We start from the raw sequence: 13,141 nt of genomic DNA, 5'->3' as shown, positions 1-13,141 counted from the left end.
TTACTTTAATTAATTTGCCAGGTGAACATAGCAAAGTCAGCTTAAAATTTGTTGCGTGGGCTCATACATCGAAAGGGTAAATTATTCCTATAGAGAGTAAACCCCTTTGGCAGAAAAGGGTTGTTAAAAAGGGCTTTTTCCTGTATGTTAATTTCTTATTGCTTTTCAATTACGAATAATTGACAACCGAGAGGCGGTTTTTAGAGAGGGATGTGAATGATAATGAATGTGTTTGAAATTGTAGGGAAATTAATTAATAATTTTTCATGATACGTCACATTTGATACATAGATGTTAAATCAATTTTTCTTTGATATTTTAAGGGCAGAACAAATTAGAAATAAATTAAAAGGGACGTATGTATATGGATTATTTATTGTTTGGATAATATTAAAGAATTACCGAAATAGATTATGATGTCTTTACCTTAAATAATGTAAATGATTCTCTTTACAAACTTATGAAACCTTGATGAAAATATTTCACATACATAAGATATTATGTTTCTTTCAACAAACTACAAAAGTTTTATATTTAAAAAGTTCGCGAAAACATAGTTTCAATACATGAAGTTTGATATTGAAATATTCTTGATATAAAAGGAAAACCTATTGGAAACAAAATGCAAAGTATACTTTTTCAAAGTTTTTATTTTAAATTTATTATACATATTTAATATAATAATTTTAGAGATCAACCAACAAATTAGATATTAAATAAATTTATATGAAAACTCAATTAAAATTATTAAATTCATAATGTCAGGAAAAAGTTAATACCGTACATGTACTTATTACTAAAAACTACATACAAAATTATAAAGTTTATAACATAAATAATTAATGAAAACACAAGGTGATAAATGTGGTGTCTCAACCTGTCAGGAAGTGGAAAATTTTTACTCTATTTAATATTCCTGTTTGCCTCATGTGTGATTTCTTGTTCTTCCTTTTTCAAAGCTTGCATCAAGACGATAGTCAAAACTGCGTTCATAACCTGAAAAACAATATTTACACGTTAAACTTAGTCATTTTATTATTTCTATCATAAACAAAAAATATTTTGTAATGTCATTAACAGTTTTCTGGCATCCTACTAATAAAGTCGCAGATCATTGTTGCGCCATTCTTCATTGATTAAAACGTGACATTTACAATTAGTTCACAAAGCGCTTCTTTTAATCTTTACTTTGTTTTTGACAAAAATAATTAGTGAAAGGCAACACAAAAGCTAAGTAAAAATTAACATGTTACAATATGCGTTATTACAATAACAAAGGCTGGATCAATACGGTTTTCATTACGTTTTTGTTCGCGTAACTTTATATCTCGCTCGTTCCGTTTGGACAAATGGCCGAAAAAGAAGGAAAAAGCCAGGCATAAATGTTCTTTTTTCACTCCGTTTCGGAGCACATATTCGCATTCTCAACAAGTCGCTCGCCTCCACACGAGAATAGTTCCACGACAATTCTTAATCCTGACCAATTAATCACTCGAAAGTGTATAAAGTTTGCAAGGATTGTGTGGCTTACAGATAAAGCGGACATAAATCCGCAACCAACAAAGAAATCAGAAATCCATACACCCGCTCCGCTCTGATAAGAATAGAAATTGAGCTGCGGATCGATTTTATTAACCGGAAAACTGCATTCTTCAATTTTCCAAAATAATGTTTACCGTCAACAGTTCAATGAACCACCAAATGATATGCACAGATGATGTAAAACTTCTCCGTTATATATTTAGACTGTCCTGACTGAAGTTACTTACTGCAAAGAAACAGACGGCCATGGCAAGTCCGGCGATTCCGGCGCACTTTTCCTCGAAGAACCAAGTCAATTCGTCCACACAGCCGTGATAGAAGGCGTTTCCGGTGACGGTGTCCCTGCATTCGCTGGGTAGGGGCTGGTTCCACTTCACGTAGTCGGAGGCACCGTCAGCGCCGCAGCAGGCGATCTGTAATTAAAACAAAAACCAATTTGTATTTGTTACGATGTTCGGTATGAGATTTGGAAAGTGTTGGTCGGTGTCTATTTAATGCATTGCAAGTCCGTGTCAGTGGACACGTAGCGATCAGTCAACAAGTTCGACCAGTCCCTTTGAGTTCACACACAGAATAAGGGACCGACTACAAACGTACGATTAATGTAACAAGAGTATATCGGACAAAAGGATTTTCTTTGTTTTTTTCTCTGGTGAGGTCTTTGTTGTATTTTTTGTCAGTCTGTATCAGTTTTTATCCTTTATTTTAGACAACTAAAGGACCGCTTTAATGTGTGTACTTTCATCCTATTTTGGTTCATGGCCAATGGATAACTTTTTTAAATATTTGATTTGTAATTATTGCTTTCATTACATTACTAATAAATATAAACTGTATGATAAAATAAGTGGTTGTGAAAATCTGTGCTTTCAATAGTTCAAGTTCTCAATACATATGTATGTTGTAAAATATAATTAGAACAAAACTATTTTGAATTGTTTAATTTTTTGAAGGAGTTAATTTTATAAATTCATAAACATTATTATTATCTTCAACATAAACCATTAAAATTCAGTTAAAAAAATAATTTTTCTCATTCTAAAAGATATAATAACTTAAAAGAAGAGTTTGTAATGCTACTGAAAATTTAAATTAAAAAAAGGTTTAGGAATTCATTCCTTCTCTTTTGAATTATTTAATTTTCATAATGATTAATTGATAAAGAGATTGATTAATATGTTTGTTCCCAACAAAGCGACCCAGTTAAAAACAAATTGTATAAATAAAAAATAGTACCATGTAATTACTCTTTTATTTTTGATTTATTTCAAAATTTTAATTCCAGTAGAGCAGTTACACTTCTAACATAAAATCTTTGATTATACGCTATTAAAACTACATCTTACTTATTAATCAAGGAGGATTTCGATTAAATTGGAAGAGAATTATAGTTTTTATTATTCATGAATATATAAATTGCAATTAAAAAATTATGTAGATTAATGGAGATAATTTAAGAATTGAATAAATCCTTTCATTTTTTTTTTAAATATATTAATTAGTATTTTAATTATCTTTTCCCTTTTCATATGTCAAGTCAAATAAATATTCTAATTTTTTTCTTTTTTATAAGAATAACGACTGAATTCTCTATAAAAAATAACAAATTTAGTAATTCAGTTTTAATTTTATTATAAACATTTTCTAATTTTATAAAACCTAAGAATTAAACACTTAATTAAAGCTATATTTTTCATAAAAATATGCTTGTTATATGTTAATTCCAAGTGATCATTCTAGCATAAATGATTTAGTAACTCAATTTCATATTTTGTAATGCATTAGAAGTCAAATGAATATTCTTTTTTTTAACAATAATGACTGAATTCTATAGAAATAATATCAAATTTAATTTATTTCTATTTGGACTTTTAATGTATTTCTATTTGGACTTTATATTCATAATTTTGAATTATTATCATAACAATGTTTTTATGTATAACAATATTTGATTAAGGAGTGATTAAAAATAAGATAATATTATCGTTTTTAACAAAAAATAAAATACATAAATACGACACACAGAAAAAACAGATTTGGCAACTATCAACTTTTGATTTATTTCGTTTTTCATATTTTGGGTTAGTAAAAAGGATGTTTAAAAAACGAGGAAAAATATTATCGTTTCCAACATAAAATATTCCACGGTAAACCCCACGATTAAAAAAAATTGAGGCCGGATATTTTGTACGTAGGAGCAAATAAAAATATATCAGGATTTTATTTAAATAACATCGAATCCCGATTTGATTCCGGCATCGGGCCCATAAAATTTACGTTTCAATTTTACAAATGCAATTCGCATTCGGAAGTCTTTATCTCCCACATAAATTGGAGAGGAGCATTTTGGGGGGAAACAAGTGTGTTATAATAACGTTCGATATTTGTATTGGGAAGACGTGGCGAATTCCTTTTTCGAGCAGTCGCAAAAAAATAGCTTTTGCCAAGCCCTGTCACAATATCCGACAAGAACCAATATTTATCTACAGCTTAGGAGTCTGACAGTGTCTGATATACTGGAGAATCTTGTTTATTTTACGTAAAACCCCTAAGTAACTGTAAATTAACTTCACGTGTATTTCACTTTTTCGACCTTAAAAATGTTTACCTCACAAATTGGGCGGAATGTGCCGGGCCAATGTCAACTCGACCGCCTATTATTTCGTTGCCACATAAAAACGTATTTCGACCACGTACCGAATGTCTTTTAACGTCCACCTCACATACGATTCCTGTCCCGTGATCTTTTACACCGTCAGATTCTAAGGACGTACAATTTTTTTTTATCTGGACCACGGGACGAATACATTTTATTGATATTTATCCAGGAAAATGTCGGGGTGCATTAAAACGCCAACGAATACTTTATGAACATGGTTTTATCAAGCTCCGGAGGCAAATTTAATAACAATCTCCGGAGACAAAGTGCCCGTATTTCAGACTTTTACAAAAACGGACTTTAATTACAAACTTCCACGATATTCACAAAAACGAAATACTTCTTTGTAAACAGCGGAATGCAGGTGTCCGCTCTATCATTGTTTGCGTTAAACATTCATAAACTAGAATTTGTAAAGTTTATTGCGTTTTTGGATATGTTGCTGTGTTTTAATGACAGCCTCTATTTAGAGAGGAACAAGTTACAAAATGTAAAAAAAAATGTTTTTTAGTTTACTGAATTTTGCATATTTGAGGCTTTAAATAGAATTTTTGACATTAACATAAAATGTACATTTTCATGTTCAACAACAGCGGATATAGATTAATTGTAAAAAAATGTAAAAATGTAAATGTGATTCAAAACTTTGTCAAGAGGTAAATAAAAATTCAAACCACATAGATTGAAAGTAAAGAAATATGTTTTTTGCAATTTACTATTCTAATCTTAAGTAAGGGTCTAAATCCAAAAGGCTTTTAAATGGAAAATAATACTTGTATCTTCCGGTGAAACTGGAAATGAACTTTTTTTAACAAATTGGGAATTGCTGTTCCCTATAAACTTAAAAAAAACTAATGATAAGTGAATCACCCTGTATTTTATCTACATTAATTACCTAATTAATTAATTACCTATTATAATAGTTAATAGTTAGGTTATAAGGTATTCAGCTAGTTTATTAACTACCCATGTTTAGATATTTTATAGGTATGTAACTGTAAATTGACCTATAATATATTAATTGTTTCATAACATGATAAGCATTTAATATAATTATTTTAAATAATAGCGGTAGACAGAATGAAATCATTAATAAGTCAATCATCCGGGAATTCACAAGCGGACCGTGAGCAAATAATGCGGCAGACGTGGAGGAAACGAGTGAGCCAGAAAGGCGGATAAGAATCTTGCCGATTTATTCGTAAAATTAACGGAAGAAACCCGAACCAACCGAAATCTAAATTTAAAACGGTCCCGTTAGCCCGGAGGTCCGACCGGGGCGCAAATTTGGAGGCAGACCCTAATTACCCTCCTCATATAACTGTTGTGTCTACAAATTAACGGAGGCATTCCCCCGGCTGCCATGGGGACGGTGGCGTGACCGAAACCTGAGGGAAACAACCGATTCAGTTGGCCGGTAATGGCTTTCCAATTTGACTTTCGCCGTAATTAAATCACGGCTAGATAAAACTGCGGGTGCATAATCAATTCGATTCGAATCAGCGGAATTCGTTTTTTCTTGAGTAATTGGATGTGCGAAAAAACGGCGACGATTAGATAAGCCTTAAATCAAACAGATTGTTTATATACAGCTGAAAAGACACATTTACACTTGTAAATATTTTTTAGAAAAATCATATTTTTGCAAAAATTGTGAATTATTAAATTAATGATTATCTAGAAAAAATTTGTATGTGTCGTACTCTCTTCTATATCCAATAAAATAAGTATTAACATTATCTAATTTCATAAAACCTAATAATTAAACACATAATTAAAGCTATATTTTTAAATTTCAAAAAAAATATACATGATAAATATATATTTTAGCTATTTAAATAAGTTTTTCGATATAAAACCAGACAATTGTCATGTTTTTAAATTAATTTATTGTCAATTGTATGAAGGCAATAAAGCTTTTGCTGGCCTAAAAATCTTAAGATCAATTATCAATTTTTTTGGACAGACTGAAATTCAAATGGTATCTACAAATCAATATGTGATTACATTAAAAATGAATTAGGAACGAAGAGTGACAAAAAGAAAGTAGACAACGCAGACAAAAGTCTTTTGTGAAGATAACAATGAAATCTAAGCAATAAAAAAGAAACCAGCACGAAAAATTACATTTTACATTGTTAGGCACTATCCAATATAAGTCGAATTGGAATATATTTCTTTTTAAATTTAAACGCCTAGGCAATTGCCGTTGTAAAATAGAATAATGGAAATATTGTTAAATAAATGTGTTTTTTTATTATGTAGTAGAATGTTTTAGTCAGTTTATTTAAATTGTGTGCAAATTTCGGACACAACAAATGAATAAATCTGAATTGAGTGGATAACAATCTGAATAAAACATTAGAAAAACGTTTTAAATGTATCGACGCATTATAAATTCCGTTTAATTACTAGTCGCCATTTAAAGCTTTGGAGACTATTAAATGCTTTATATTATTTAGCACACGACAATGTCAATTTAATCGCCATTGTTATTATTGCAGGTATTAAATTATTCCCAAAGTGAAATAGTCACATTTAACAGTGTCGACATTTTAAATTCATAAACCTGACAGTGATGTTAGTCAATATTAACGTTGGAACGGAAACGTTGTACCTACTTATTACTTTAATTATACAGTTTTAATCATGAAATCGAACCTGTTTTTTACAAATTACAATACTATCCATCATAGTGAATTGTATAATAAATAGTTCGTCCTAGTATGTTAGCAGCAAATATTTAGTACATCTATGTCAAACACTATGATCTTCGGGATTTTAATATCCTCATGCATGTCGTCAGCCTTTGGAGTGTGAAATGGAATTTCTAATATTAAACGACCTTTTTGAAATTGACAAGTTATTGCAATATTTTATAATAAATATTGCAAAAGTGTCTCAAAATGACGTTGCAATATATTAAAATGTGACCCTACAAAGTCCATACAAGATGTCGAGTTAAAAAATTAAAAAATCCACACTTCAATATTCAGACCGAATGTGAACAATTTCGAGAAAAACACCAACACTATCCAAGAAATCTTAGAAGACAAATTATCAGTCACTAACCTAATAAAATACCTAAAAGATATTCAAATGTATAATAAGATATAATGTAAAACTGTATATACATATACATATTCGCTAATAACCCTTAAGTGGTTGATGCGGTTAATAAAAAAAATATTCAGATACATTGACAAAAATATTATTAATTTTATTATTTTATTTATATCCTTCGTTATTGATACAAGACATTAAAACGAATTTATTTATTATGTAGTTTAATAATATATAAAAGAATTTGTATTCAAACCATTAAAACCTATAAAAAATGTAACCACCAACACAGTTGTCCGTGTCACATTAAATTTGAATTTGCGTTCGGATTTCAAATATTAATTGAATAAAATTTTCAACGTGTATCAATGTCTGGTTATAAATTTCGGTCTGTATTTGTAGTTTTGTTCGTGTGTGTGTGTTACATCGAAACGTACACTCGATAAAACGATTGTAAAGCCAATTCCGCATTGAAATATTTCCTTCAACCTCAGGCCAGGCGTTTTTGTATTACATTTTCCGAACACATCCGGTTCTATATCTTAGTTCGGATCGAGCCAATGTACTGAATAACTGATTCGTTTGTTGTCGAACGGTTTACTGACAATTTAATTAACTGGCATTAAAAAATAACCTGTCGCTTCGGGTTGAGATAAAAATGACTACCTATTTGTTTGTTATTTTTGCCTTCGTAAACATTGAAAATTGGCTTATAAATTTGAAATTTATTGTCAGTAAGTAGTATTAATTAATTTCAAATAATCGAGGAATAAATAAATAAAGGCAACATTGTTACATGAAATCAATAGACACATAAATATAGGCATGGCAAAAGCTATTATATTTATTAATTTTTTATGGTAATCTATTACTATATAAAAAGGCAACGCATCCACCATTTTTTGAAAAAATAATTTATTAAATAATATAATAAAACATTTTAATTATTTGATATTTGTTTACTTATAAAATATTTTAAATAATTCATGAAATTAACCATTAATTATTATTTAATATCTTTCTTTTGTTATTTTATTAAAGATAAAAACTTATTTAAAATTATAATGCATTCGCCATTTTTCTTAAAAATTGCCTTACAATACTTTAGCTGAACTTCTAACAATAAACTTTAGCTTTTAAAAGTTATTTATGCCTGCATAACGTTTTATGAATCGTATTGCATTTAATCCTATAACTTAATATAGACAGGGTAATAAAAATTATTATATTTTGCTTATATTTTTATGAACTATAAAGGATTTAATATATTTTTTAAGTAAACATTTTTAAGTTTAAAAGAAAAAATATATTTTGAATTTTGTTAATAAATACAGTTTTTTTTATAGTACTTTTAATAATTAAAATTAAAATTTAAGATACTTGTCTAATGCAAAACAAAATGAACTTGAAGTTAATGATAATAATAATGAGGTGTGATGATTAAGTAAAAACATTGCAATTGCAATTTAAATAAAAATAATAATTTTATTTAATAAAATTTAAATAAAATAAAATATTTTAAATAATTCATGAAATTAACCATTAATTATTATTTAACATATTTCTTTTGTTATTTTATTAAAGATAAAAACTTATTTAAAATTATAATGCATTCGCCATTTTTCTTAAAAATTACCTTACAATACTTTAGCTGAACTTCTAACAATAAACTTTAGCTTTTAAAAGTTATTTATGCCTGCATAACGTTTTATGAATCGTATTGCATTTAATCCTATAACTTAATATAGACAGGGTAATAAAAATTATTATATTTTGCTTATATTTTTATGAACTATAAAGAATTTAATACATTTTTTAAGTAAACATTTTTAAGTTTAAAAGAAAAAATATATTTTGAATTTTGTTAATAAATACAGTTTCTTTTATAGTAGTTTTAATAATTAAATTTAAAATTTAAATCAAATCAAAATGAACTTGAAGTTAATGATAATAATAATGAGGTGTGATGATTAAGTAAAAACATTGAAAATGCATTTTAAAACCGAATTAAATTTATGTGTAATGTTATGTTACAATTATTTTATAACTCTTTCCGTTTAGAAGATATTGGAGATCAAAGTTTGAAGAATTTTAATAGTTTTTCAATAAATATTTTAAATTTATCTATTTAAGTCATGAATTTTGAAAATATTTTTATTTTTTTAAATAAATTGCTAATATGTGGATGTTTTGTATTAAGACTGTTAATGAAGAAAATAAAAATTATATTTAAATTAAAATTAAAATATTTTCTTATTTTTGTGAATAGTTATTGAATTTATATTTAAACAAATGCGTATTATCAATTTTTTCCAATTTTAATACAACTAGTTTTCAACATAATATATTTAAATTAATTTTCAGATTTTTAAACTGTACTCGAGTATAAACCAGCGATCATGATTAAGTAAACATATTTACGTCTGCAATTTAATTCGGAAGTCGGAGAAAATGTGAAATAATCAAGGAAAACTGGCTTCCAAACAGATCTTCCTCAAAATAAGAGAAAAAAAGCGATATAAAATTCGCGTTGGTTTCGAATGTGATGCGGAAAAACCGGAGCGAAAATAAACAACGTCATTTAAATAAATATACTCACATTCTCCTGAATCATGGACAGGGTCTGTCGTGATTCTTCATGGTGTGCATTGCTGATGAGTCTTAGCATCGAATCGCGCACTATCGGCTGGAACCTGGAATTTCTTGCGCTGTAATCCAGAAGGACCGCCGCACCGGCCAAGCTCAACACGAAGCCGATCGCTTGGATCCCGATGTACTGCAAGAAAGATAAAATTCATGAGTCTCAGTCGTGCAACACCCGTTGGATTTATTCCGCTGTGATAAACGGGATATTTATGTTTTTCGGAAATATAAAATATTCCGACGTTTTTGTTTATGCGAACGTAAAGGTGAATCGTTATGCATTATGCTCCGAGAAATAACTGTAACAAAATGCAAAACTTTGGTTTTTGGTAACGATAACAAAGTTTTATTTGCGTTCCAATTTGTTTTTATACGTTTGTTATGTTTTGTGTAGTTTCATGTTTTCTGGCAGGAAATAGTTTGATTTTTTTCAAAAGCTAATTAAAACGGTTATGGGTGCTAAACATTATTATAATCCGAAAAGCTTTACAAATTTCAACGTTGCTTCACAAATGCAATTATTTCTGTTTTACTCTAACAACATCCTAATTAATAAAATAAAACAATGTAATATTATTGATGTTGCCTTTTGTATTTTATACAATTATTATTCTCACACCTGTGACTTATTGGGGGTTGGTAGCTCAGATAAACACAGAATCCAAGTATATACAAAATAATTTATTAACAAATAATTACTAATAGGAAACAAACAATAATTATACTTATTCTAACCTACGCTAAGGGCCATCTTTAAGGATGAGGATGACACTATCGATACTTGTCTTGTGCCTTACCTAACTTTCACACCTTCTATCTAACTGTCCATACAACTAGTCAAACTGTTATACTTTTATATTTTATTTAATTAAACACACTATTGTTTTTTAAAACATGACAACGACGATTACCTTATTCAGTATGTAGTACATTCAGCGTCAAATATTTTACTAATTTTACTATAAACAAACACAAACAAACTAAAAATAATCGGGAATTTTATTATTGAGAAATTTTTAGTAATAATAATGTTCAAATCAAATAATAGTTTTAAATCAAATAACTCTACCAAGGAGAATAACTAAAATTGTGACAACTAATATACTTATTAATCTAAGATTCAGATGCCTCAGACCAACTAAACTAAATAAATCAGTGTTGTCAAGTTTTCACAGCCAGTTTAATATTTGTTACAAATAGTAAATATGTGAAATCTGATATAAACGCGAAGAGGGTTTTCAGTACATAACTCGATGCTTTTCATCATGTTCCACCGCCAGAATCGATGTGGTCCCTCATTATTTTTAAATGATCTCGCGAGCGAACAACATTCATTTTATACCACTCACAAAAGTGTAAAGGGAACGGTGAATTTAACAAGTTCCGATAAATCGACGTACAAAAGCCGTCTAGTTATTTTCAGCAACAAAATAAATATGTGAATATAAAGATGCTACAGGTTTATTTGCGTTAAGTTCCCAGAAAATATTCTTAAGAATATTCTCTTTAGAGGAATTTTTTTTATGTCACAATTAAAAATTATAATTCCATTTTATTTATTTAAAAATTTGAAGTTCAAATGTACGGGCTGACTAAAATTGGTTGTCTTTATTGGCTAACAATGTTTTCAGACCAGGCAGAGAAAAATTGGTTTCAGAGTGTGACAAAATTTTTAAAAGTGAAATTTTAATGATTTAAGTTATATTTTTAGATGTAATAAATACCTGATACCTATTTAATATACAATATATTTAATTAGTTCCTTAATGATACATTAACGTAAATTCCTCTTATGTTCTTATCCACTGAATATTTTTTATAACTATTAAACTTTTTATATTCCTTATACCATTTCATGTTTCTTTTAATTTACTTCAAACATTAAAACTGAAATATCTCAATATATAATTGTAATTAATCAATAATACCTTTCTTGTTCTCATGAGTCATTAATGTGCAATAATTTTGGGAGACGAAGGACGCTGAATTCGATGACATTATTAGATGGATCCACCTTGTCGTGGTCCTGGGACTCAGTACCGCTCCACAAACCAGTGGCAGTGGGGAGCTAACGGATCCAACACTTGAAAGACCAATCCATCCCCAGGAAGATCTCGGATGTTCCTCAGATAGGACTTGTTCTTCCGAACCCATTTGACAGGGGGCTGGCATCTTTGTCAGTCCCGTCTTCTGGTTCAGCATACCCCGTATATGCAAATATACGTTCTTTTCCCCATGTATGATTTATATCATACATGGTAAACACTGTGGTTATTATTTTTTTTATTTTTCTAACCAGTATTTATAAATTTTTGACTGTAAGAAGTAAACTATGTCTCTTTTATTATCAATCTTCGAATTTTTAAATTGTATGCAACATGACCTTCCAGTTTCGTGAACAAAAAACAAGTCGACAAATAATAAAACATCAACACTTTCACATGTGGATGACAACAGAGGGTAATGGAAGCAATAACAGAACTTCCTTTCACCGAAATACTGGCAAATCAAATTCACTATGCGATACACATAAACGCAATCTTGTACCTTTTTTCGAACGGTTAACAAGGAAGAGCATATCTCATACAAAAAAGAGGAACGTCAATATTCATTTGGGTTCGAGATATCCAGATACGTGGCGGCTTCTCGTATAACGCCGGGGTAACATTTACATGGATGTGTGACGCGAAAAATTTCGTGGATTTTTGCATATAAATCGATTCACGACGAACGTTGCCATTCCGGATCTTTATGGCTGTGAATGGACTGTAACAGAACATAATGTAAAAATTGTATGGCTCAATAAAATGTTTATGTTACTGATACCTTGATTTATGCGTATTTATTGCTGCGCAAGTTCTTGCCAACTATAAAAACTGAATTGGGGGATTTCCCTGTGCAAATTGCATCGCTACAGTTTGGTTTTTTTAACGGCCGAACGGTGGATTAGTTAATGTTGGGCTTAGTTAATGGCCGTTACGTAAATTAAATCATGTCGGCGAACTGCATGTGAATAGTTCGTCGGGTTCATTATGTTAACGAGCGCGAAATCTCCTAAATATGAAATTTTCGCCCCGTTTTTATTTGATACATTAATTGAGTTACAAGTCATTTAATGCGGTTTCCATTTCATTTATTAAAAGAACTGTGGCGGGCGGTGGCTGAACATTACGCGGCCATAATCTGAATTATCTTTATTAAAAATGTTGCGGTTAAAAATGAAGTCGTTTAGAT

General features: G+C 29.3%; 1 protein-coding gene across 1 annotated transcript in view; it reads right to left on the bottom strand.

Moving 5' to 3' along the window:
* Positions 1-632: 632 nt before the first annotated feature.
* Positions 633-13,141, bottom strand: part of LOC109596467 (tetraspanin-2A) — a 76,273-nt gene continuing 63,764 nt past the window's right edge. The window contains exons 3-5 of the mRNA XM_020012017.2: positions 9,864-10,040; positions 1,770-1,955; positions 633-996 (exon numbers count right to left, since the gene is read on the bottom strand). Of these exons, the coding sequence (XP_019867576.1) occupies positions 904-996; positions 1,770-1,955; positions 9,864-10,040 (456 nt within the window). The 3' untranslated portion in view covers positions 633-903. The remainder of the gene's footprint in view (positions 997-1,769; positions 1,956-9,863; positions 10,041-13,141) is intronic.

Source organism: Aethina tumida, chromosome 7 (genome assembly GCF_024364675.1).
Source record: "Aethina tumida isolate Nest 87 chromosome 7, icAetTumi1.1, whole genome shotgun sequence".
Taxonomy (NCBI): Eukaryota; Metazoa; Arthropoda; class Insecta; order Coleoptera; family Nitidulidae; genus Aethina; species Aethina tumida.
This window is presented reverse-complemented; position numbering and strand designations above follow the sequence as displayed.